This window comes from Ictidomys tridecemlineatus, chromosome 6, assembly GCF_052094955.1.
Source record: "Ictidomys tridecemlineatus isolate mIctTri1 chromosome 6, mIctTri1.hap1, whole genome shotgun sequence".
In the NCBI taxonomy this organism is placed as follows: domain Eukaryota; kingdom Metazoa; phylum Chordata; class Mammalia; order Rodentia; family Sciuridae; genus Ictidomys; species Ictidomys tridecemlineatus.
Genome location: NC_135482.1, coordinates 160,555,205 through 160,576,884, shown reverse-complemented (window position 1 = coordinate 160,576,884; position 21,680 = coordinate 160,555,205). Strand labels below are relative to the sequence as shown.

At 38.7% G+C, this 21,680-nt stretch overlaps 1 protein-coding gene across 6 annotated transcripts in view; it reads right to left on the bottom strand.

Annotated features, from left to right (window-relative positions):
- The window catches only part of Lrch1 (leucine rich repeats and calponin homology domain containing 1), a 185,873-nt gene that overhangs the window by 85,483 nt on the left and 78,710 nt on the right, over positions 1–21,680 (bottom strand). For all 6 annotated transcript variants that reach the window (XM_021729741.3, XM_078015990.1, XM_021729740.3 and 3 more), the window contains exon 2: positions 4,354–4,498. In XM_021729741.3, coding sequence (XP_021585416.1) covers positions 4,354–4,498 — 145 coding nt within the window. The remainder of the gene's footprint in view (positions 1–4,353; positions 4,499–21,680) is intronic.

The following is a 21,680-nucleotide window of genomic DNA, read 5'->3' as shown; positions in this document are numbered from 1 at the left end:
CAACAGGCAGGGACAGATAGGAGCTTCTCATGCACAAGCCAGACCTAGCTGGGCCAGTTTCCCCCACAGAAAGCAAAAACCTTACCAAAGTTCTGTAACGAACTTTCATTTTTTGGCAGTCCCTATCTCGGAACTTCTCTGAGATGAGACTTTGAAACCAAGGTCCCTATTTTAGATTCACAACATGCCAATGGTTGCCAAGAGTTTTGCTACTCTGGGTCATGTTATTGTCCTAAGGTATATTTTCTTCATGAGACTCATCAACAAAAACCTTTCCAACACCTTAAAATAGATTTTAAACTTTGTGAGGCTTTCCTGTGGGTTTCCGGTTCAAAGTGTTTGTTCCTCTATAGGAACCAGTCTTGCTTAATCATTTTTATTGCTCTTGGCTATGTTTCTTGGATCAAGATACTTTATAACAGGAAGAGACACAGTGGCACATATACTAAACTAACATAACTTTTTGTTGTGAATACCAAGAAGCAAAGATTAAAAGCGTACATCCTTTAAACACATGCTACTTAAACAGCAATAAATCAATATTTTCCACAAATAGAACATTTCCATTATGTGAGAAAATGTGGAAAACAAGTGATTTTAACGGCATTTCATGATGAAGATTGTTTTTAAGTTGCAAATTAAACCCATCTCTAGCTTAAGACATGGATAAAGCTGTTGGCACCAAGCAACCATTTGACATTTACAGATGACATTTCTGAGACAGCAAGTCAGCCAAGATTGAGCAAGCAGTGACATCCCCATTCCTCATTATCATCATCATCACCATCATCACCATCACCATCAAATATTTATGGCTGTTTGCTAGAATACAAGATATCTCAGAGGGTATAATCAACTTCAAATGTTTCCTATAAATTCAAAAATCTTTCTATGCATCAATCCTACCTTGGAATGTTCAAACTTAGTAGTTTCTACATGTGATTTCTTGGGTGAAAAGAAATTTTAAGTTCAGCAGACTGGGGTTGTAGAGGTAGCTCAAGTGGTAGAGTGCTTTGCATGCAAGATGTCCTGGGTTTCAGTTTAGGATCACAAAAAAACAGACCCAGTACACATACAGAAACACTGTGGAAATTGGAAAAGCAGCCTCTGCACTATTTTATCTAAAAAAAATCTTTCTTCCTAATTAATAGAACTAAGAGGGAAAACCTGCAGTTCTATAGAAAATGTTTCAAGCTACTTATAGAATTGGATCAGTTGGCCTATTTGTTAAAGGTCTTTTAGGATGTGCTTTCTTTGATATAATCTTCCTTACAAGTGTGGATTCAAAAATAATTTATGTTACTTCTTTAATGTTTTTGCCATTTATACTGACTTCTACAATATAACTAAATTAACAACAATGTGAGGTCTTGATTATATACTTTGATCGTGAATATAAGCTTCTTTCTTTGCCATATATAACAATTATGGGACAAAAATGAATTAAAGGCAACTCAGTAGCTCCTCCACAGTGTGGCTGCAGCATCCCGAGTCTCTGTTTCCTCTTCAAGCAAAAGGATGGGCAGCCTGTCCCCAAAGACCAAAAGTTAACCAAGTCCACCACACCCTACACCATGTCCAAGAAGAAATACATTTCGGTCCGTTAATATTCATGAAGGGCACAGGAGATCACAATGACCAACTCTAATTGTCATGGAGCAGGCTTATGTCACTATCATACACAAGTACCAAGTTATTCTGCACTCCTTCTGGGTACCAGATTGGGGACAGCTGGGATGGGAGCAGGGAGGGTGACAGTGTAAGGATCAGAAGAACTCACAGACAATACCATCATGTGGAAGATATTACTGAACATCTTAGACTTAACAATTTAATCAGATGCCACCAGTATTGCCTAGATACTAATACATATTTGCAAGTAAAGAGATGTGATAGTCACCTCCTATTTCAGAAATCACAAATAAATCTTTCAGGCAGGAGTTCTACTGCATTCTACCTCAAATCACTCCCAAACTGAGAAATAACTCAATTTTAAGATCCAATTCCTAGAGAAAAAAATGGCTCAACTAAATGCAGTAGTCAAACAGGAATTAAAACACATGTAAATCAATAACACAAAATGACAATATTCGTGATTCCTTTAAAGCTTGCCCTTATTACTATTTTAGCTTTACAGGTTTATTTTAGCTTTACAGGTTTATTTTACAGGCAGTAAATTTTATAGGAGATATCAAAAATAATTAGCATCTTGCTTTTAAAAAGTTCAGAAGCTATCCATGTATTTTTTCATATCCCTTACACAATCTTTTTAGGATGTAATAGAGAGACTTTTATTTTTTTTCTCCAAGTAGTCATCAAACTCCTTCAAAGAACAGATCCAACACAAGAGAACAGGCCTTATATATGGTCTCATTAGAAGTAGGAAATGTGAAGAAAGAAAAGCAGAACAAAACCAGAAATTATCAAAACAAATAGGAAAAGAAAGAAGTAAACATGAAATTAAATAATTAAGACAAATAAAATTTAAAGAGTTGGATGCGGAATTGTCCCTTTATTTCTTTCTCTTTTCCATTACCTACAGATTTATCATAAAACTCTGTTTCTAATGCACTACATAGTTTTCTTGGGCATCGTCAACTGACTCCTCTGTCAATGTTTCCACAGCTCTTCTCCGGCCTTTTCTAAATAATTCTGAGATCCATACTCCAATATAGTCTTTCTATTGATCCGAAGACAGCAATAATCTTCTACTCTCAACTAGGTGCAATATGAAAATTATCAGTAAAAAAAACAAACTTTCATCTTGTCTTAAAATCACAATAACTTTAGATTATCATGTGTCTAGAATTTTATAGTCTGTGTCACTCTAGAAAAAAAATGTCATCTATCCACCAAGACTTCTCAGTGCATATGGACTTAATATAACAATGCAAGGTTAAGTCTATTACATGGGCTTCTAGGAGTAAAAATGCAGGTTGAGAGGGCGTGACCAACTGCAATGTGCTTTTGAAATGGTTCCCCTCTATGAGTTGGGATTACAGGACCAAATGTCTTAGGGAGACCCTGAACCAAAATCTACAGACACCACTATGCTGGCTTCACCGGGCAATTCCAAGATAACTAACGTCCTGCTGAGGCAGAAATTGCAAGAAAACTCATATGATCAGATAAATTAGAAATCTACAGAAGCAAAGATTAGATAAGATTCCAAATTATAAATCACATCCAATAAACTTCATCTCCAATAACTTACTTCTTATTTACCAAAATTAGGACAATTCATAAACATGTCTAGAACTTTTTTCAACTCTGGCAAAAAAAAACATGCACTTTTATGGAAAATGCAATAGAAACTCATTTCCTTGACTGCAACGAAAGCAGGAGAAGATCCATGATTCAGTAACTAAAATAAAAAGCAAACCAAGCCAAATGAAAAACCATTGGCATTATTATCTATTATAAAATGACTACTATACCTGGTTCACTGGGAATTTTGAACTTTAAAGTAGATTTGTTACACAGCACAAGCAAGGCTAACAGGTGCTATCCTTTAAACACCAAGATGATACAACTGACATGAGAAAGGCTACACTCGGGCTGGAACCTGAGAACTTAACCTTATCTTTATAAGGGAGAGAGAGATGGAAAAAAAAAAATCCTTTCCTCCCTCTCCTGAAATCCCAAATGTAAAGCAAGAATTTAGGAGAAAAGGAGCCAGAATCTGATCAGAACATCCAACTGCAAAGTGTAAAACTAAAGCCTTAAAATAACTGATTTTCCTAACTTCAGAGGCATTAACATGATTTACTGTGTTCTGCATAATTAGTAAGTCAACACGGACTACCAAACCATTCTCAGCAAACACTGACCTAACTGATGTCTACAGACATCAAACCTTATATCTGGCTACAGTGGCTCAGTACTCCTCCTCAACTTTTTTCAAGTGAACAGGCTCAATCATTACTAAGCATTATAGGACAATGGTACCAAGAGCCCCCAAAGACCAATAAAGCCTTTTTTTCTTGCCCCTGATTTGTCTCAACTCTCAAATTATTTTTCATTTCCTTTACCCTTCATTCTCCAAAATCTACACGAATGGACGAAGACAATATACCTACCAACCTGAAAAGCATCAATCGGACAAATAGTATAAATTATGTTACATGATTCTTAAAAAAACAAAGAAAAGAAAAGGTGTCATATTGACATTTGTCAGGGAAGTCTAGCATCAAGAACAAAATTAAAGTCCCTACCAATTTATTACAGAAGATATTTCTTTAATGATCTTTGTGTGATTTACTTCAAAGAGTGATACGGGTTGTAAGGAGGAAAAACACAAAATAAATGAAAGCATGATTATGTTGTATTCGTCACTGAATTTAATTAACCTACCTCAAGTTTAAGTAGGTCAGCATCTGCAGATTAATGATGGCCTCAGGAATGACTCTGATACAATTGTGATACAGATTAAGAATTTCCAGTGATACAAAATGGCACAATTCCATTGGAACTTCAACCAGTCTGTTTTTAGATAAATCTGTGAGAAAAGGACAGAATATTTGGTCAATTAATCTTCAACATATATATATATATATACTCTTCAATATACTCTTATCAACGAATAATACTATTTCTCTTAACATTATAATGTAAATTTAGATCAACATCATCATGTTTCACACCTGTGTGGTACTGTAATGTGTATTTTCTAGCCAAATTCAAACACACAGTATATGGAAGAGAAAAAGTACTGCTAAAACGTTTTAGCTTTCTCAATTAATTTGCAAAACCAAGCACATAAAGATGGGGGAACTTTTTAACTCTATCTAAAATCTGTCTCAAATTCTTTCTACCCTAGTAGAGGATACATAACTGTACCCTTTAATACTTCTGAATACATATCTTTACCATAATTTTGTTTTTTAAGATGGGATCTTGCTGTGCTGCCCAAACTTCAGCAATTCTCTTTTTTGGTCCCCCAAGTAGCTGAACTATAATTAATAATTCAGTATATCAACTCCTCTATATGCAAGGAACATGTCTCTAAGATAATCTGAAAATGAACACATATCAGACACTAAATATTTATTCACTGGAATTACTGAGTACCTATCCTGTCCAAGGCTGAGATAAACCAATCATGTGTCTATCAAGAATCAACACTGTGACTAAGGTTGTGGTAGAGTGCTTGCCTAGCACGTGTGAGGCCTTAGGTTCAATTCTCAGCACCACATAAAAATAAATAAAAGTATTGTGCCTAACTACAACTAAAAATTATTTTTTTTAAAAAAAGAGTCAACACTATGTCTGTGGCATGACCACCAGGAAAATAGGAGTCCACTAGCCAAGTGTATAAGGATGATCTGCAGAACAAGGTGAACAAACAGTGTGGTTTATAGCATCACCACCCCAACAATAGAACAATGGAAGAGTCTCGAATCCACATCTGGACATGGTAGATGTCAAGTACCCCAGGGAAAGAACCACCACTTTTGAAAACAGTAACTCAACAATTAAAGAGCACCTTTTCCTGTCCTGTATTAAGAGGGTCTCAACAATATTAATGAAAGATGTTCAGTAAGTAACAGGGATCATATACTTAAGTAACTACATCCTGACTAATGGGGAGGAGACACATCAAAAACTCAAACAGGGGCTGGGATTGTGACTTAGCGGTAGAGCGCTGGCCTAGCACATGTGAGGCCAAATAATTATCATTATTTGGGTTCTAGCCTCAGCACTACATAAAAATAAATAAATAAAATAAAGATAGTGTGTCCAACTACAACTAAAAAATAAACTTAAAAATTTTTAAATTAAAAAGAAAAAACTTAAACCGGTTAATACCACAGATAAAACAAGTCAAAGATCTCCCTTTTCGGATCATCCTTCCATAAACAAATGCACAAATAAACAGAAATAGGACTAAATGGATTCACAGGGGAAAATGTAAAAAACTTTGAAGGAATGATTCTGGTAATATTTAACCTATTCCAAACCATATAAAAAAGAAGGAAAGTTTCCAAATTTATATCTAAAAGGTGAGTTATCATATTGATACTATCATCCAACAAAGAAGGCACACAAAAGGGAAACTGCATTCCAATCTCTCCTTTAAATACTGAAATAATTCCTGAATTTAAAAAATTAACAAATTGGGCTAGGGTTGTGGCTCAGTGGTAGAGCACTTGCCTAGCATGTGTGAGGTACTGGGCTCAATTCTCAGCACTGCCTACAAATAAATAAAGATCCATTAACTACTGAATATTTTTTTAAAATTAGCAAACATATTTGAACAGCATATAAAAATATCAATATACTATGAAAAAGTGGACTTTACTCTTGGAATGTAAGAATCATATTAAAACAATTCACCATATAAATGGAACAAAAATAAAATAGCATATGATTGTCTCCATGGATACATATAAGGCATTTGATAAAGTACTATGTTCATTCTTTCTTTCTTATTAAAATATATTTTATATATCAAAAATTTAATCATTCGCAGCTTTTAAAATTCAGTAATCTCTGGTACTTTTACTGAATGATGCATTTATCACCTTGTATCAGTTTTAGAACATTTATACTCAATTGCTTAAAAAAGGAGAACAGTTGGCTATTTCTTTTACACACACTCACACACATACATAAATGACAGAGAGAATACTTTAAATTACTTTAAATCGTAAAAGACTAGCAATGTTACTGTAAAGTCAAGATAAGACTTCATTACTACTCTTACTACTAATTTGTGTTATCATTTAAATAGCACTAGTCAAAGACATGAGATGAAGAAAAAAAAGAAAAACCAAAATTGGAATGGAGAATACAGAATTATTATTATTTGCAGATAATATGACTGTTTTCTTGGAAAAATGCAAGAGCACCAAGAGAAAAACCTACTATAAATGATATAAGAATTTTATAAAGATACACAGGAGAAAATTAATGTGCTGAAACAATAGTCTTTACATACACCAACTAGATAATAGCTAAAGGGGCTGAGGTTGTGGCTCAGTGGTAGATGCTTGCTTAGGATAGGTGAGGCCCTGAGTTCGATCCTCAGTACCACACATAAATAAATACAATAAAGGTATTGTGTCCACCTCCAACTAAAAAAAATATTAAAATTTTTTTAAAAAAGATAATAGAGGATAAAATACTTAGAAAATCATAAGAAATGGGCAAAAGTTATTTGAATGAAACTTTAATATGCAACTCAAAAGTCAAGCCAACTAAAAAGAGACTCCATGTTTTTAAATACAACTAAAAAAAAAGACTCAGCATCAAAAACATGTCAAGTTCTGTAGCTTAATGTCCTATAGTTGTATGGATATGCAGTCAATTTTTTTTTAAAGTAAATTGTTGTGCTGTTAAAATTCTATGTACAAAGTCCCAAATGTCTTTAAAAAATAAAAGTAAAAAAAAATGTGCCAAGTTATCTTTAAATTATGTCTATATAATTTAATGCACTCCTAATTTTATTTTTTTAATTTTAAAGAGAGAGTGAGAGAGAGAGAGAGAGAGAGAGAGAGAGAGAGAGAGAGAGAATTTTTTTTTAATATTTATTTTTTAGTTTTTGGCGGACATAGCATCTTTGTATGTGGTGCTGAGGATCAAACCCGGGCCGCACGGATACCAGGCGAGCGCGCTACCGCTTGAGCCACATCCCCAGCCCTCCACTCCTAATTTTAAAAGCATAGATTATTTTCTAATTTGCAGTTATTAGAAAAGTTTATCCTAAACCCACATGGTAAAATCGTGCAAAAATAATGAGATGTCTCTCTAAAAAGAAGAACGGTGAAGGGGATCATTTCTCCCGAACTTAAATACACATGGTAAGGCACTGTGGAAATCTCAATGGTACAAATTACAAAGACAGGAGATGGGTCAAAGATACATATGTCTGGAAATCAGTGATGCAATGAAGGGATAAGATGTGAGCTCAGTAAATAATATGAGAAAACCAGACAGCCATCTGCAACAAGCAAAAACAAAAAAGAAAGATGACTGTACACCTCACACAACTTTAATCTCTAGTAATCCTAGATGAATCAAATGCGTCACATTGTGAAAAGTGAAGCTATAACAACACATGGGAAATTTGTCAATGATCTTAAGATGGGGAAAGCCTTCCTGTGAATAGCATGAAGCCAGACTGAAATATCTGACACATCAGAGTTTTACAACAAACTTTACCGTAAACACAGATGATAATCAAAAAATGGGGGCGGGGGTGGCAGGTGAAAAAACCTTCAATTTATAAACCTAACAAGTTGATCTTTTATAAATGTAAAGAGCTACAACCGTCAGTAAGAATAAGAGTGGGGTGTAGCTCAGTGATAAGAGCATTTGTCTACATGATTGAGGCCCTGGGTTCCATCCCAGCACTGCCCTAAAAAGAAAGAATGAAATTGAACACAAAATAAAAATTAAATTAAATTAAATTAAAAAAACCACCAGGCTTACAGAAGAGGAAACACAAATGTCTCTTAGGGAAAAAATATGACAGACCTTAACTGAAATAGAGGAATAGAAATTACAGCTGCATGGGATAGTACTTTTCACCTCTAGGGGACTAAAGAATATTTTTAAAATTGATACAGACACTGTCTAAAACTTTTTAAACCTAAATTAAAAATCTGAATTAAAAATGTGAGATATTTTAAGTGCACTGCACTTAAAACAGGGCAGAGGACAGGGTGAAAGAGGGATATGGAAATGAAGACAGTTTAGCAATGTCAATCAAAATTACAAATGGAAGGGGTCAAGGAGAAACAGAGGTTAAATCAAACGTATAAAGTCACAGGTATATAGGATGAATACATCTAGAGGTGGACCGTGCCACCTGAGACAACAGTTGATAATACACTGCAAACTAGAAATTTGCTGAGTAGATTTTAGGTAGCCTTACCACACATATCTATGCAAGATGACACATATCTTAATTTACTTGACTCTAGTTCCCATTTCTCTATGTACACATTTATCACAATACTGGCTGTGTACCTTAAGTACACAGAGTAAGAAATTACAAATGTGCATGCACTTCAACCTAGAAATCTTTTTTTATCTACAAATATATATATGCAAATAACACATTCTTTTTAGCAGTTTGAAATAGCATAAAATAGAAAGCACTTTAAATATCAGTGGAGGGCTGGTTAAATATTAATATACCATTGATAAATAGCACAAATAACACTGAGGTTAAATCAACCAATACATACTATCAAGAATTCCATTTCACATGATGGAATGTAACCTTAAGCATCAAACTCTATAATGCAATACTAATACTACACAGGCACTAAAATGAATGAAGCAGTTCTCTATGGGTTTTTATGGATATTTCTACAATTATTTAGCTATAAATTGTCACTTCACAGTTATACAAGAGACTGGTAAAAATGGTTGTTTCTAGAGAGAAAATCTCTAGCTGGGAGGACAGGACTGAGGAGGAGGATGACTTCTCACTGTGGATTCGTTTGTACCTTCAGAATCCTGAATGCACTGATTAAATATATGATATGTAATTAAATATATGATATGTAATATATACATTATTAAAACATATAATCTGCATATGTGTATGTATATATACATATACATATATATATGCACAAACACATAATCATATATACATAATCTTTTTTAAACAACAGCTCTTCCTATCAGCATCCTTATTTTTTTCCATATTTTTTATTGGTACACTGTAACTGTACATAACGGTGAGCTTTGTTGTTACCTATTCTTAAACTCACGACCTAAGACTATAATTTGGCCAGTATCATTCCCCAGTATTTCCCTCTTCCCTCCCCTAGTCCCTTTCCTCTACTGATCTGCCTTGGATTTTCATGAATCTCCCCAACCCACCTTTCTTTTTCTTCTTCCTCTCTAGCTTCCACCTATGAGAGAAAATATACAGACCCTTCTGAGTCTGGCTTATTTTGCTTAACATAATGTTCTCAAGTTCCATTTCATTTTCCTGCAAATGACACAATTCCCTTCTTGATGGCTGAATAAAATTCCACATTTTCTTTATCCACAGCATCCCTACTCTTTATCTACACACACACAAAAAAAATGTATTTTTTTAAAAGGGTTAAGGAGACAGAGCAATCTATGTAGTGACTCTCATTAAATTAAAGGAAAAATAGAGCAAACTTTCCTTCATGCATATTTAGGACCACACCAGAAAAAAATTCCAGAAATCTCTTAAAATTCTTTCCTAGACCCAGAGATTGTCATGTGCTACAAAGCTGGAAAACTTCCCCCCCACCCACATACACACACAAATGTATGTGTTGTTTCCTTCAGGTTCAACGCGAAGAAAATTCCACTCAAGCTCATACAAAAACTACTGCGGCATATAATCTGGTAATGCTATGACTATTTAGAATACAGATTTTATTTGCTCTCCCTCCCTTCTTATCTTCTCTTCCACAGTCTCCAGATTTCAGGGGAAAGTTCAGCATTTTCTCCTTCCCAGAATTACTTCCTGGCAGCTTGACCTGCATCCCAGCAGCAGGGGCTGTGGGGGGCCAGGCAGAGCCTCTCTAGAGATGGGACTGGTCCTCTTCCCTAAAATTGGGAAGAGGTGGTACACGTGGTAAAACCTTAATTTCCTCCTCATTTTAACTATATCCACTCTCTTAAATTTCTGTTTTTAGTTGTGCTATTTTGTATGTACTTTTTCACGAACCCTTTTTTGAAAGGAGTCAGGCTATGAATTACAAAGAAATAAAGTTATAAGGTGATGGCAGTGGGCATCCGCCATGCCTGGGCCTTTGTCACCCACCAAATGAGCAGATCTCTATCCACCTATCAACCTGGGGTTGTGCCATAGTTTCTACATTAGAGGGAAAGAAACTGCATTACATTCTCTATACACGATCTTTCAATGCCTATATAGAAACAGTTGGCTAGGTCAGTATTGCTGAAGTTAGAGAGGAAAGCTTTCCTTGTGTCCTTGTTGAGGTTAATTAACTAAATGTTGAATTCTTTGTTGAATTCTTTATGTGTTTATCAACATTTCCTAAGTGTATGGCTTCTACAGAAACGTAAAACCATCACACAGGCCTGTTTTCAAGGAATTTGAACTTTGAAAAGTAAGATGAGACAAACCCAGAATGAACTAGAAGGCAGAATGTCTCTAAATGTGCTTTTTAAAAAGTCCAAACATTGAGCCAAACATTGGCTGGAAGGGAGATGAAGTATCTGGCAAGGTTCACCAGCAGGCCAGATACCCAAGTATCAGAGGGGGCACTTCATTTAAACCACTGCATGGGCCCATTACCGCCACCTATAGATGAAGAAACTGAGGCTCACTTTGGGTTACTTGTCCAAAGCCACATGGGTAACTGAAGTTTGATTTCTTTACACAAAACCACCCTTTTTCCATGGAATAATTCTAACAAGACCATGATGAATCCTGTCACTATATTACTGGAAAGATACAGCAATTAAATCTTCACTGCAGGGGACTGGGGATATGGCTCAGTGGTAGAGCATTTTCCTGGAGTGCATGAGGCCCTGGGTTCAATCCTCGGCACCACCAAAAACAAACAAACAAACACCAAAATCTTCACTGCATTTTGATTTGTTCAAAACAATCAAAATAAAAACATGGTCTGCGTATAAGCCCAGAAGGTAAGAAAGTTATAAATTTCATGTACAAAAAGGAAAGTACTACAAGTAATATGTCACTGATGGGCTTAATTCTGGAAGTGACCACACATAGCTTGCTAAGTGGAAACCCTGGTTTGAGCTGCTAGCCAGACCAATGTTACGGAAACACTGTTTCACTGAATGGATTTTCAAACATGGCTTGTGTTTTCTACTTGTGTCTGGGTATCATTTAATTCTCAGTTAACCTGAGAATTAAATGTTTGTTTTCCTATGCTTTACTTAGGCTACTCTGGAAATCATCCTGTATCTTTGGGAACAGACTCACCCACAGTAGGAAAGAGGCCCAGAAAGGAAGGCAAAGTCAGCCTGGATTAAGATGCTTTGACTCTGATAATATGGAAGGGATAATCCTGTTGCAAACGGTGGTGGTGGGATTACACTGAAATATGTTCAAAATGTTTCCAGTTACCTGAAAACAAGGAAATAAAATAAAGTCTAGTGAAAGAAGGAAAAATGGGAAAAAGGAAAGGAGGGAAAGACCAAGGAGGGAGAAATGGAAGGAGGTGGGGAAGAAGGAAGGAATTAATCAGTTTAGGACTCAGCTATAATTTAAGACCTGAGCTGGTGTTCAGTTAATATTGCCCATAGGGACATAATGTCCCTAACTTGGCCTTTGAAAGGCAGATCCCTATCAATAGCAAGAGATCCCCAGCGGGGTGTTACTCTCCTCTAAGGATTACAGACACATGGAGGTGTAAGCAATGAAGGTTTTCCTACTCGAAAAGACAGAAAGCATTAAGAGCTCAGAGGGAACAGGCAAAGTGGTTAAGAAGGTGATCTTCTCATGCTCTTCCTCCCTACTCTGTTCTTAGTTGCTCTCCTTATATCAAAGAAGACATTTGGCATTTATTTTTTAGGGATTGACTAGCTTCACTTAGCATAATCTGCTCTAGTGCCATCCATTTCCCTGCACATGATTTTGTCATTTTTTAGTGCAGAGTAATACTCCATTGTGTATAAATGTGACATTTTTTTTTTATCCGTTCAGCTATTGAAGTGCATCTAGGATGGTTCCACAGGCTAGCTATTGTGAACTGTGCTGCTATGAACATTGTTGTAGCTGTGTCCCTATAGCACACTCTTTTAAGGTCTTTAGGCAATAGTCCAAGAAGGGGAATAGCTGGGTCAAATTGTGGTTCCATTCCCAGCTTTCCAAGGAATCTCCATACTGCTTTCCAAATTGGCTGCACCAATTTGCAGTCCCACCAGCAATGTACAAGTGTACCCTTTTCCCCACATCCTCACCAGCACTTGTTGTTGTTTGACTTCATAATGGCTGCCAATCTCACTGGAGTGAGAGGGTATCTTAGGGTGGTTTTGATTTGCATTTCTCTGACTGCTAGAGATGGTGAGCATTTTTTCATGTACTTGTTGATTGATTGTATGTCCTCCTCTGAGAATTAAACGGGGATGAGAGGGGGGAGGGAAAGAGAGAGAGAAGGGAAATTGCATGGTAAAGGAAGGAGACCCTCATTGTTACACAAAATTACATATAAGAGGAAGTGAGGGGAAAGGGGGAAAAAAACAAGAGAGAGAAATGAATTACAGTAGATGGGGTAGGGAGAGAAGATGGGAGGGGAGGGAACGGGAGGGGAGGGGGGATAGTAGAGGTTAGGAAAGGCAGCAAAATACAATATACACTAGTGTGGCAGTAGGTAAAAAAAGTGGATGTGTAACCGATGTGAATCTGCATTTATGTATATAGGGTAAAAATGGGAGTTCATAATCCGCTTGAATCAAATGTATGAAATTTGATATGTCAAGAACTTTGTAATGTTTTGAACAACTAATAAAAAAAAAAAAAGGAAGGCAAGTGGTATACTTGTCTTGAATAACAACAAAAACCGTGGTGGGGTGGGGGTCAAGGGCTATGATAAAACCCAACAGGATATGAATGACACAAAAGCAGGCAAGCTTCTAAAAGTTGGAGATAAACATGGGTAAAGAATGTGTTTGTTTTTGGTGTGTAATGCTCTAACTCGATTATAAAGATGTAGAACTATCAACGAAACAGCTTAGGAGGTGTTTCCCTAAATAAAACACATGCCTAGCGTTTCTCCACCTCATTAGCACACTGGAATCATTTGGTGAGGTTTTTAGAATCCTGAAACCTGGGGCTCACAACAGAAACTTTAGGGTGAGATTCCAACCTCAGGATCCCCCAAAGAGTAGTTGATTCCTACTCTTCTACAGCAATCTCAGGTGAGGAGAAGGCCTGGCCTGTGTCAGCTCTCCCCACCTAAACCAGGCCTGAGCAGGTGGCACTCTCCCAGGGACAGTGGGTGCACAGGAGGGGTATACTTGGGACACCAGGAAAATACCTTAGCAGCTATCCTAATTTGAGAAAGGAAACCAGACCCAAATCATTGCTAGAGTCCATTCTTACTCCAACTTCCTTCTCGGATAATTTCTGAGACAATTGGAACAACACAGTCTAGCCTGAAATGGAATTTTGTGTATTTTGAACTGGCCCTGAGCATAGAAAATTCGTTTTATTACTTCCTCATTGGATCCTCACCTGAACCTGGTGAAGCAGGTGTTACTACAATTCCAAACTATGTGCAGACACCAAGGGGCAGAGAAGTTGTCTAAGGATGTGGGGAGCCAGCAAGGAACAGAGTTAAGAACTAAAATGCCTCAGTATGACCAAAAGTCCTTCTTGAACTTTTAATGACCAGGCTCTGTAGGATTGTAGTACAGGGAAGACCATGTGCTTATAATTTGCAAAAGGAATAAAAGTTATCTGACCCACTTCAGGTGGCTGGTTAGCAGGCATTAAAAACATTCCATAATTCTGTCCTAAAAGTAAGTGACCTCAGCCCAGGTCCCTGGTATTTTCTCCAGAAAGACAAGCATGTGTGGCTGGTCTCTGTCCTCCACCCAACCCAAGCTGGGAACTGTCCTTTCTTGCTGGAAGCCCACCCTGGGGTCTAGTGCTGCTATGGGGAGCAGGTCCACTGCAGCTCTGTGCAAACACTCCCAGGCAGCAAACCAACCGGAACCCCAAAACCATGCCCTCCCGCGTCCGCTTCTTAATTGAAGCATTCACATGAAAGCTGTACAGCCAGAAATAAAACAATAAGTGTCACCCCTGCCAAAATAAGCTTTGCAGATCCCTAAAATAAAGTAGCCAAATGAATAAAAATAAGCAGGGTAGGGTAGAAAAACAGTCAGTGGAATCCAGTGCAGTCAGCCCGAGGGGTGGGGGCATGGTGCTGTTTTTGTTTAAAAAAGGAAAGTGGTGCTCCGTGAGGAAGGGACAAGACCCCCCACGCTCCTGGAGCAACATCCTGAGTTTCCAGCCACCACAGCCACAATGCACAAGAGCTGATGGACTGGGACAGCTGGGAACTCTGCCCATTGGTCAGATGAAAAGGCCCAGTCTTGGAAGTCAGTATCATATCCAGTTCCAGCAACACCAAAGGAGACCATAAACATGTTATGGAAAATTAATTTCAGAATTCAGTCAACCCCCTTATCAGAGAGAGATACCTCCAAGGTCCCTAGTGCATGCCTGAAACCAGTACCAAACCCTATGCACACTCTGTTTTTTCCTCTACGTGACAATTCATAAATTAGGCACAGTAAGAAAATAACAACCGTAACAAATGATAAAATAGAACAATTGTAATAAGATTCATAAAATTATGTAAATGTGGTCTCTCTCTCTCTCGAGTGACTCAATATAATTAATATTTTCAGACCATGGCTGACCATGGACAATTGCAAACATCAGATGGGGGGACTACTGTATCAGAGCTAACCACCACCTCAATAACTGGGTGAGGTATGTGTCCCTCACATAGAAATCTGAAGCCTTGGCTCACCCCGTGTGCATGAGACCTGCTGTTCACTATTACTGGCGAGGGATGCTGCCTGCCTGGCTCTCGCCTGGTTCCTGCAGGAGTCAAGGTCTCTGGAGACAGCCCCTGGGTGGTGGGACAGGCTGGCATCACCTGTCCTCTGTGGACAATCTCTATTCCTCTTCACCTAGGCAGGCAAGGAAGGGCCTCCAGGAAAACCCCAGCTCTATCTTTCTATCTGTCCTGAACTTCCTCTGCTTTGCAAAGTCCCCAGTGTCACTCCATTCCCCTGGCTTCCCATTCCTCTCTCCACAGTCACGGGACCTAGGCCCATGGTTCAGCACCCAATCACAGGGGCACACATGCAGAAAGGAAGTGGAGTAAGGGAAGGTGCCCCCAGGCCATGGGGCAGAGCCCAGGGCTGACTCATCCCCAGCTCCGCACACAAAGACCACCTGGCAGGGACAGGGTTAAACTGGCAGAAATTAGACAGAAGATTTCTAAGTCTTGAATGAATCCAGTTCTTAGACAGCATCTCTAAGGGATCAACAAAGAGATCATGTCAAACAACAGAGATCTCAGAAGCAATTCCTCAATGTGGGCCAGGAGGTTTTCTCCTGATCACCTACTTAAAATTTCAACATATCTGTTTTAGCCACCCTACTCTCTTCTGTGGTTTCTTTTTTTTTTTTTTTTCTTGGTTCTTAGAAACTGATTTACTTACGTATTGTGATTGTTAATTTTATCTCTTCCCTTACTTAAGTATAAGTTCCATGAGGGTTAGGATCTTGGTATTGCTCACGGATACAAAGAGCTTAAAATTTGTTGAGTGGATTCAAAGACCAAACATGGCAGGAAAATAAGTTTGGGGGTTAGACGGCTTGAGTTCAAATCCTGGTCCCACCACATAGCAAGGCAGACCAGGAAATAATGATTTAACTTCCCTGTGCCTTGGGATTTTGGTCTGTAGTATGAGGGTAATAATAGTACTCAGTTATTGAAAGGATTAGATAAGATGATACATAAAAGCCCTCAGAGCGGTGGATGGAAGCATTCTGGGAACAGCCTAGCAATCTGTTAGCTATTATTAGGTTCCACGAGATGTCAAGAAATAAGGTTTGAGCTGGAGAGGAGCTTAAAATTTAAGCACGCAAAGCATATTCCATATGCAAAAACAAATGAGTCATGCTACTGTACAATGAATGAAAAATCTGTGAAGGTTTCCCTTTCCACTAAATTAGCACTCTACATTTTTATCTAGCTCCATCCTTGATCAACATATCCATTCACTCACTCACTAAAGAGCCAACCACACGTGCTTGATATATCTGCATCTCACATACCAAAGTTGTGGCTTCAGTTCTAACAATCTCACAAGGCAGAAAGGAAGACAGGAATGGAATTCTAGAGAGAAGTGGGGGCCCAGGTTACTGCAATGGGGTTGCCAAGGTGCAGAGGTGCCCCAAGGCTGGCAGGCAGGTACATCACAGTTTGAAGCTTGGTTGGGGACAGGGTACCCCAGCAAAGCAAACTAAGGGCAGCTGCTCAACATATGGAAAGGGCTAGAGATTTAGGGTCCTTTAGGGTGCAAGGGAGAGAACAAGTCTCTGGAACTTTCCATTTTGAGTCCCTTCCCTATATCACATGATGAAATATTTGAGGTCTAACAAATACTTTGCTGCTTTATTAAGCTGAGCAGCTGACAATAGCATTTCACTAGCAGTTCCTAGACGGTCTCTGCCATAGAGTAACTGGAAAAAGATCCATTCCTAGTGATTAAGGGATCCCACAAATGCTTCGAGGTGAGTCATTTGGGGAATGCAAAGAATGTGAGTCCCAAGGACACTAAGGAACACTGACCTCCTATACATGCACAGTTAAACATTGTCAGAGTGGATTTTGTCATAGAGGGAAAGGCAGAGCTCTGTGGACTCAGGACTGAGCCTTACTATCAAGGATGAAACCAGGCCCCACTGTGAGTAGATGATTATATAAAATGTCAACATTCTCAACAATAAAAGACATGTAAATTTACTGGAGGGGGAAAAAAAAAAGTCCTTTATAAGAAAATGACCAAACCATAAAGTTTTCCCAGGACCTTTACCTTGGGTGGGAGGTTCTGAAATCAACTATACAGTGACACAGTCTCTTAAACTTCAATTTATTACATGACTCTGATTTTCTTTTACTATAAACTTTTAAAATAGCAAATAAACCAAGTACAGCTACTGGGGAGGCTGAGGCTGGAGGATCCATTGAGACTAGGAGTTCAAAGCCAGCCTGGGTAACATAGGGAGACTGTTCCAAAAGAAAGTAAAAATAATTAAAAAGCAAATAAAAACAAGAGGAAAGTTAATCCTACCCCCTCAAAGGTAGAGGGCACATAAAGCTTTTATGGTTTATAAAAAAATATTCACATATATTACTGATTTTCCTTTTAGAGGCAAATCAAACTTTATATTTAATTAAAATATACTATAAATAATCTCCAGTATGAAATGATCATCAAAAGTAAAACGACAACCCCTCTAAGAGATTGTAATTTAATACAGAAATGTGTTAGTATATTTTTAGAGGATTCCAAAAGAAATGAATCTTCCCTTCCATGAGAACTAAATTATAGATCCACTAGCCAGATAGCCTGTTGCTCAAATTACCAAACTTCAGGAATGGGTCCTGTTAAACTAAAGTAGAGTAAAAGTGACAACATCATTTTGAAGTAGAATTCATGCATAATTTAGAATTTATACCATAGGGTGTTAATTACATTAGTAAGTTTAATCTCAAATGAGGCCAATGATTCATGCCAGTTTCAATATGTTCCTTAAAGAAGTCAAAGAAAGAATTATGACCATAAATTTTACCAAAAAAAAAATACCCTCAAAGATATTACCAGTGATATTTTTAAGTACATTGAAAGTTACATAGTTAAGCTTAATATCCCATTAGAAAACAAATCTTAACATGTTTATTTGAAAATCGACAGCAATTTTCTTGTATATAATCAAAGTATAATTTTTATTGTTAATGACATTTTATAAGTATAAAAATGTTCAGCACAGCCTAGATTTACATGTCTTTTATTGCTGAAGATCATAATTTTATTTATATGTCCTTGGAAAACAGCCATTATTTGTGGGAATTTTAAATTCAGTTTTGTTATTATTTGGATGAAATGAGAACTTAAAATTTCAATTTAAGTCTTTGGTTTTAAAAGAAGGAAGTGAGCAATTCATGATGCTTTCCTGTACTGTAAAAGTGTCTTCTTTAATAGGGTCACTTGACAAGTATTTATTGTACACCTACTAAATGCCAGGAGAGCTAATTGCACTGAAAATTTGGCCTTTGGTGACCATTAGAGGCTTTTGAGCAGGGCCTGACTCCTTTCCAAGTCTCTCACTAGAGCAAGGACAGGAGAAAGGAGACCAGAGGGAGGCTGCTGCCATCATCCAGCTAAGAGAAGATGGGCGTACAGCACAAGTGACAAGAAGTGATCAGACTCAGGCTGCCTCTTTTGAAGATGGAGCTAACTGAATTTGCCGACTAGATGCAGTTTGATAGAAAATAGCAGACAACTGACTCTAGGCTTTGGCCTCAGGAATGAGAGGAATGGACTTTCCATCCTCAGATTGGAAGGCTGTGGACAGATATATGAGGCAGGTCGAGGGTTATTTTGGAGCCATTTACATAGAGATACCCATCAGGTAGGGAGACAGGCAGGGCCAGAGCTCGGGAATAAATGTTGGGAGCTGTCCGAATACAAATGGCATGTAAAGACATCAACTGCAAAGATCACCAAGGGACTGAGTGAAAACCTAGACCTAGGACCAAGCATGCCCTGGGACACTCCAACACACAGAGGAGGGAAACTGAAGGAGACAAGCAGGAGTGGTCTATGAGGAAGGAGTGGATCCACTATGCCCAGTGCCCCTGCTGGGCCAATAAACCAGAATCAGAGAAGAGATGCCTGCATTCTGCCAAGTGAAAGTCACAGGTGACCTTGAGAAGAACAGTAAAAGGGAAAGAGAGAATGGAAGGGACAGTCCAACTCCTAGAAAAGAGGGCCCGGTGCTGCTTGCCAGGGGCTGGGAGGAGGGCACACAGGGAACTTTGTGTTGAATGAGTAAAACAGTTTCAGTTTTGCAAGATGAAAGAAAACTAAAGAGGTCAAAGAAAAGTCATCACCTGTTAAGTCTGTTCAGCAAGACATCATAGGTACTGGAGGAAGGCTCACAGCATCTAGGTGGCACCTTCCCAAGCTTTCTCACCCCTGGAAAAGCCACCAGCACATTCTCTCCACTGGCTTATCACCTATTGATATCTTCTGTGAGGCATATAGCATACTAGACAGCATATACACAGACGAGTGAGACTCAAGCAACTCATAGAGTCAGACTGGGGAGGCAGACAAGTAAACAAAAGAATATGTGCAATGATTAGAACTACATTTATCAGCATGGTGGGATCTCTACTGCAAAGACTGGGAAAGGCTTCAAAAGGCAGGGACTGGTAGGCTGAGTCTCTGGTCAAGTATCTGGGCAGACAGGACAATTGATTCCAGATTGACAGGCCTGACCTGGATGGAATGGAGGGATGGGGTAGCTATTTGAGGAACTGCTACCAGCATGTGGCTGAGGCCCATGGTTCTGATGTTGAGCCAGAGCCATGGAGACTGCTTGCTGTTAAAGACAGAAGCCACAAAACTCCAAGGGGAAGTAAGGCACCAGGAGTGAGGCGAAGGCGGTTGATATGGAAAGGAAGAAAGAACAGGGAGACGGGAGACATTTGTGAGGTGGACCTGGCAGAGTTTAGTGATCAATTAAACATGGAAAGTGAAAATAAAGAGAGAGAGCTCAGGGCATCCAGGAGTTCCTGGTGCAGGCGAATGCCCAGAAGTATGCTACTTGCTAAAAGAAAGGAAATAACTTTGAGAATGATGGGGGAGGAGACATCAAGAGGTTAGTTTCTTTTTTCTCTTTTTCTTTTGATACTGGTGATTGAACCCAGGGGCACTTAACTACTGAGCCACATGCCCAGCCCTTTTTTGCAGTCTATTTAGAGACAGGGTCTCATTGAGTTGCTTAGGGCCTCACTAAAATGGCTGAGGCTGGCTTTGAACTTGTGATCCTCCTGCTTCAGCCTCCCAAGCCACTAGATTTCAGGCATGTGCCCCTGTACCTGGCAGGAGGTTAGTTTCTGAATCAAAAGAGGTTAAGACATCCATTGGCAACTCTCTCTCCTCTCCCTCCTCTCTCTCCTATCCCTCCTCTCTCTCCTCTCCCTCCTCTCTCTCCTCTCCCTCCTCTCTCTCCTCTCTCTCCTCTCCCTCCTCTCTCTCCTCTCTCTCCTCTCTCTCTTCCCCCTCTCCTCTCTCTCCCCTCTCTCTCTCTCTCTCTCTCTCTCTCTCTCTCTTTCCCCTCCTCTCTCTCTCTCTCTTTCCCCTCCTCTCTCTCTCCCCCCCCTCAAAAAAAAGACATCCATTGGCCACCAAGCACCAAGCACGCTGGCCCCTGAATTGTGGGTCTGAGACCCATGAAAAATAGCTTGGCTAAAATGTAAGCTTGGAAGATATCAGCATCTAAATGAAGAATGTGACGTCATACTGGAAAAATGTGAAAAATGAGTAGAGAATGAGCTAGAAAGAACCTCCCAGCAGCTGCTGCCATGAGGCCAATCCACTCTCTTCCCATCACAACTTCTCTAAGTGGGAGGGCTTGGCGAGTCCTGGAATTCACACCTCCTAACCAGTGTTATCTCCACCATAGCACTCTGACCCACATTTATGACTCAATTCAATAACAACAGTGGTGTTACACTGACACCCTGACCAGGTGTGTGTAATTCACTGACAAAATTTAATTGCTACACCAGCACTCACTTTAGGAAACAAACATGCTCCAAGCATTAGAAATAAGAATTCATTCAGTTACAATTAGGGTCACTATCAATTCCCAAAACAAGAAAAATACTGCAGGCTGAATCTTTAGCCAAAGCAACTGAGAAGTTAGACTTCTTCCAGAAATACTTCCTTGGACAATTTTTTTTTCCTTAGCCCAAAAATATGAAACAAAGGATGAACTGTCTACAAAGTGCCTGGTTTTCCAATTTTTAAAGTTCACGTTTAGCTAGGGCAGTGCTGATAAGAAAGGCATTTTTGTGATGGTGACTGAATATAGTATATTCCATTGTGGGAACATGAATTTTAAGGCTAGAAATAGTTTA